Source organism: Cyprinodon variegatus, unplaced genomic scaffold (assembly GCF_000732505.1).
Source record: "Cyprinodon variegatus isolate N-32 unplaced genomic scaffold, C_variegatus-1.0 Scaffold24, whole genome shotgun sequence".
Lineage (NCBI taxonomy): Eukaryota > Metazoa > Chordata > Actinopteri > Cyprinodontiformes > Cyprinodontidae > Cyprinodon > Cyprinodon variegatus.
The window spans coordinates 1,458,012-1,463,334 of NW_015150477.1; the positions used below are offsets into that span (position 1 = coordinate 1,458,012).

The window sequence follows — 5,323 nt, forward strand, 5'->3', positions numbered from 1 at the left end:
TTGAGGACTGCCTTTATTTCATCCAGCTCCAGCTATCATCAAGGCAGGTGATTGGGAAGGTCAGAGGGATGGCAGCGGTTGGTTTGGGGGAGATGTAAACCTGTTAGGCACGTGAAGTTTTCTAGAAGACATTTTGCCTCTCATCCAAGAGGTTTCTTCGGTTTCTTGGATGAGAGGCAAAACTTCTTCCAGGAAACTTCACGTCCACTTGCCTATACTGTAATCTACAACCAACTTTTATAATTTCTGCTGTTTATCTGTCTCATTTGAGCGTCACTAAGCTTGCTCTATCCTGCAGTGATCTCATCGCATCACTTGGATCCTTCCCTGCCGTCCTCAGGGATTCTGAGAAGGTTAATTGATTTTTCTCAGGTAGAACTGTGGAAATTGAGAATCAGTCCATCCTCTAACCTGATATCTCCTTCTCAGAGGTTCTTGTTTTCCACGCTGAACGGTTTCCTGCAGTGTCTGATGAATTCTTTGAATAAATCTGTCTGGCACTTTACACTAAATCAGATCAAAATATTAATTAGATAAGACAAGCATTCATATAATAAAAAAGTCATGGGAAAATTCTGCATCGTTTGTAAATCTTTGCATCTTGGTATTATTATAATATATTTTTTTTCTTAGGCTATCAGAATCAGAGTGTCAGGCTTCTGCCCTGTGTTTAAGTTTATTTTTAGTTTCTTTGTATTTGTAGTTGTTTGCTAACAGTGTTTTGTTCTTCAGTTACTCTCTGTTGCCCCCTTGTATTTGTTTCCTTCTACAAAGCTCCCCTTTCCCTCCTCACCCCTGCTTTTGGGTCCTCAAAAACCTCAACCCAACCGTGACACAGAGAATCATAATCAAGAGTTATATACAATATAAACCTACGATAGTAAATAGCTGGTGAAGTTTTATCCGGGGTGCCTATAAATTCAAAATAGATGTATACCTAAAAACAATCAAATGTATACTAGGTTATCACACCAGTATATTTATATGAATGCCAACAACAAAAAACATTATAAAAACAAAACATAATTTACATGTTTAATTTATGTACATATATCTTGCCCTTCTGAGGCTTTGTGAAGGCAAATCTATGTTTTGCATGGTCCAGTTTGTGTCACAAACCTAGAAAAATAATGTACCAGTTTAATAATGTAGAAGTTATTAGTCAGCGTTATATTTTTTTTTAAATATATAACTATTTATTTTCTGAGAATGAGTTTATTTAGGAGCAACTATGCAAATTAAACATCTATAAAAAGTCCACTATAAAAACACTATATACTGTCACCACAGGTCGCTACTTAGCAGCCCCCTGGGCCTTCCTATACGTCTGTATTGCAGAGGAGCTACTGTGCATCTACAACTTTTAAAGAGAGTAAATAGGTTAACATTCTTGCTCCCTAGGGCGGAAATACCTCATCAATCTGACGGAAAATAAAATGACGCTTTAGTCATCAATAAAGATTAAATATATCGTGCACATCTAAAAAATATATATCAATACATTTCAAAATATTTTAAATTCTTATTTAAAATTAAATTCTACAAAAAATAATCATTTTTTATTTTTTTAAATTTCTTAATCAGGGTCATTGGGTGGGGTGGCACCCTAGCACCCTCTATTGGCCAGCTGCCACTGTATAGCAACGTACTCTATACACACAGGCTACGTTAATGTAACACAGGAGGTCTGGAGATGCTACTTTGGTGTAGCTTCTAGGTCCTGAACAGTGTTGATGTGTGGTAGGGGGGTGGGGGGTGGCAGTTCAGGCTACTAGACAAATCTGCTTTTATAATGATTAACATTTTAAATCTAGGTATTCCTTCTCACTTGGAAAAATAGCTTTTTGAGCAAATCTTTGTTTTTATTGCTGGTCAGTTTACTGTGAAGCAAAGTGTAGCAAATCTTCTCCCATGACTCGATCTGTGAGCGGAATAATGCAATCCTGGCTCTGAGAAACTTTGAGAGATTAGCCTCGGTGCCTTTGGCCAGACTCATGCTGTCTTTGGTGATAAAGAAGATATCCATACCAAGAAATAAGGCATTAAGTGCAATAAACCCCCCTCTAGCTCCCTTGGAGAGAGCCAGAGGCCCTTTCACTGCTGCCTGACCAATATCTGGAACATCTGCAGCCATACCCGATATGTTGCGTAGTGCTTTTCCATCTTGTGTTACAACTTTTCCTGCACTTGCAACAGCTTCTTCTGTTCTTAAAGCCCTCAAAGCAGAAGCAGTATCAACGATTGAATCAATGCTCTTTCCTATGGTACCTGCTTTAGAAGCGATCTTGCCTACTACCACCGCTACTTCTACTTCACTTTGCTCCAGACTTGTTGTTGGTTGCTCCACCACCTTATCAAGACAATTCTGGATTCTTTGGAAATCTTTCATGAAACTTTGAAAGGCTTCATTTGCCCTTTTCTGATTAGAACGATTTACTCCAAACTCTGTCGCAGTGGTCACCAAACTGTTGGTTCCACTTGTTACCCCGATTGCCACACCAGCTATTATAAGCCCTGAAGACACTCCTGCTGTAACTGGAATTAATGCCAAACCAACAATGGAAAGTACACCTCCAACTGCTCCAACTGAGCTTCCTGTTACACTGGAGATCTTTGCTCCTTTGTTCATCCTGTCTAACTGAACAGCACACTGCTCCAAGTCATCAAGAAACTTCAGCATTTGTGGCAGTCGATCATCAAATATTCTGATGAAATCAGCTGGGGAAACCTCTTGGAACAGGAAAGCCATCCGAAAGTGTTCATCCATCCTGTGGAAGAAATAATAATTTTATAGCAATTTTTCACACAATAAACAAGAGTAAAGAGTTAATAAATAGTAGTTTGTCATTTCTAAGAAAATTAATTATAACAACCATGGTTAATTAGAAACTTAAAGTGAGTCAGCAGATACTTTTCTGGTGTCTATCTAAAGGTAACAAATTGAGTGATACCAAGATGACTATCTATGTGAAAAGTGTTGGTTGAGACAAAACTGACTTAAAGTAAAAGAAATATTTTTTCCACTCTGTTGGTAGATAAAATGGCCACCCTCTGGGTTGATAAAAATAAAAAGGGATGCAGCAACTTAAACTGTTACTAAACACTGGATCTGACCATGAAGTTAATCTCAATCTGTCATGATCTCAATGCTGATGCTGGCCAGATCCCTCTTTCCTCAGATCAGACTTTGGTGCCAGATTATTCCAGCCTTTTTGGTGTGCCAGTTCACTGAACTTTGTTTGTCTGCCTGCCTGTTTATGACCCGTTTCTCCTCTGAGCCTGTCCTCTGGTTCAATCCGTAACATAAATAATCTGGCCACAAATTGACCCATCGCCAGATCAACAGTGGCGTACAGGTGTGGAGGAAGCTATTTTACGTTTAGATCCTGGTGTCAATGAGATATTAAACCAATTACACAACCCCTCACTTCCTGCCCCCACAGTGCAACATTCGTCAGATCCAATCACTGCTCAAACAATTCCAGTTTCGGCCACTAGAGAGCCTCGTTTATCCCCACATTAGTTATTTAGAGGTGAACCTGAGCAGTGTAGAGCGTTTTACAACCAGTGTGGGATCCATTTTGAACTGCAGCCTTCAGCTTACCATACTGATCGTGCTAAAATGGCATTTGTGATATCCTGACTAGCAGGCTAGGCTAAGTTATGGGGCACTTCTGAATAGCAAAGAGACTCTGATCCTGTCTGCTCCTGTGCGTGACCACCTGGTCACGCTTCCGGACCCTGTCAGACTCTGAACCCGCCTGGGAGATCTAGGATGCCTGGAAGCCTACTAAATTAGTTGACAATTATTACAATAATTGATTAATCATGAAGAAGAATTTGTGAACTTGTGTTGATTAGGCCTCAATTTAAATCCAAAAGAGCATAATGGTAGAAAAAGGTCAAAATCAATTCCCAAAATATTTCTAAGAAATGTATAAATTGTGCAAAGTATTTTTAATACATTTTTTGTCACCCTAGGGGTGTTGCAGTACCCCCATGTCTTTGTATGATACCTCCTTTTTAGATCAGTTGGCCATGAAAGATGAGTCAAAAGCTGAATTTGAGACCCCCTGAATTTGAGCGTGAGAACCCCTCACTCTTTGTAACTATAAAATTCTAAGAAATTTCATCAGACAAGTACTTGTGTCTGTAATAATAAAAAAAGCTTGCATTTTTTCTTTTTTAATTGAATAGAAAATGTTCCTGACAGGTATTGATTTATTTCATAAATTGTGTCAAACGTACCTTGTTTTTTCAAGTTGTTTAATGTGGTTTGTCATGATTTGCATCTCATTTTCACTCAGACCATCTGGATCCACGGCTATTTCTTCAGCCATTTCCAAGGAAATTTCAAAGTTGAAGCTATGAAAAGAGCATTAGCTGAAGACTTCATTTTTATTTGAAACCTGAGTTTATTCTCTGTATTTATGCTACAAGTATTATTTTACCTTGTTGCATGAATTAAACGTTTGGTGGTCTGTATGTACTTTTGAAGTTGTGATGTAAGCACTTCCACATTGTGAAGTTTAGGAAGGAAGAAGGACTTTGCATCTCTTTTGAACTCCAGCAGTAGAGGGCAGATCTGTCTTGCATCTTTGATGACAACTTGAACATCGTTGAAGCTGATCGTCTCAGGAAGGTGTAAAATCTGGTTCTCAGTGAAGACATTCAGTGAAGTCACAGCCAGCTTCTCTATTGCTTCCAAGAAGATGTCAAGTTGCTCCAAGCCTTCAAGTGTTCCTTTTAACACTTCATCCAGCACATTTTCTAGCTCTGCAAGTTTTCTCTCTGTGTTCATCTGAACAAGGCTTTTCAAGTATTTACCAAAGGCTGCCATCCTTCCCTCTGACTTTGTGAAGGTGGGATCAATATTGTCAGCCATTTCCTTGACACTTATCATTTTCACATACTCAATTTCTCTGCAGTCTTTCCATTCAGAGAAACTCTCAGAGAAATCTTTCACTGTTGCCATGTAAGTTAAAGTATCAGTGACGTACTGGCACAACGCCCTTTGGAGTTTCCACCTGCAGGAGAGAAAAATGTCTCTCAGTTTTTGCATGTACATACAAATTCACAAGACACAGGATTGCAGCTCTGAATAAGGATTTACTCAAAAATAAATAGTTCATCAGAATATTTGTTTTATTGTTTTATGATTTGCCGCATGGTTTGGTTGAGGCAAATCATGCAATGTTTCTAAACGTTACTGTTCCGTATTTTATCTCCTAAAAGAAATTTTCAGGATTTATTTTTAGCGTCATTAAGAGGCTAGTGATCTATTTATCTTGAGAAAACAAAACTTGACAAAACTTCACAACTT

General features: G+C 38.5%; 1 protein-coding gene across 1 annotated transcript; it reads right to left on the bottom strand.

Moving 5' to 3' along the window:
* Positions 1 to 1,810: 1,810 nt before the first annotated feature.
* Positions 1,811 to 4,917, bottom strand: LOC107096631. Its single transcript, XM_015393375.1, has 3 exons — positions 4,452 to 4,917; positions 4,249 to 4,365; positions 1,811 to 2,768 (listed from the first exon to the last, which is right to left on the bottom strand). The coding sequence occupies exons 1-3, from the start codon at positions 4,901 to 4,903 to the stop codon at positions 1,811 to 1,813; spliced, it is 1,527 nt and encodes a 508-aa protein (XP_015248861.1). The 5' UTR covers positions 4,904 to 4,917.
* Positions 4,918 to 5,323: the final 406 nt, after the last annotated feature.

Excerpts from the sequence above, each read along its gene's own strand:
- LOC107096631 (XM_015393375.1), bottom strand. The coding sequence starts at position 4,903 with ATGATAAGTGTCAAGGAAATGGCTGACAATATTGATCCCACCTTCACA. Across the intron at positions 4,366-4,451 it reads CGTTTAATTCATGCAACAAG|CTTCAACTTTGAAATTTCCT; the intron begins GTAAAATAATAC and ends CTCTTTTCATAG. Across the intron at positions 2,769-4,248 it reads AAACAACTTGAAAAAACAAG|GATGGATGAACACTTTCGGA; the intron begins GTACGTTTGACA and ends TTTCTTCCACAG.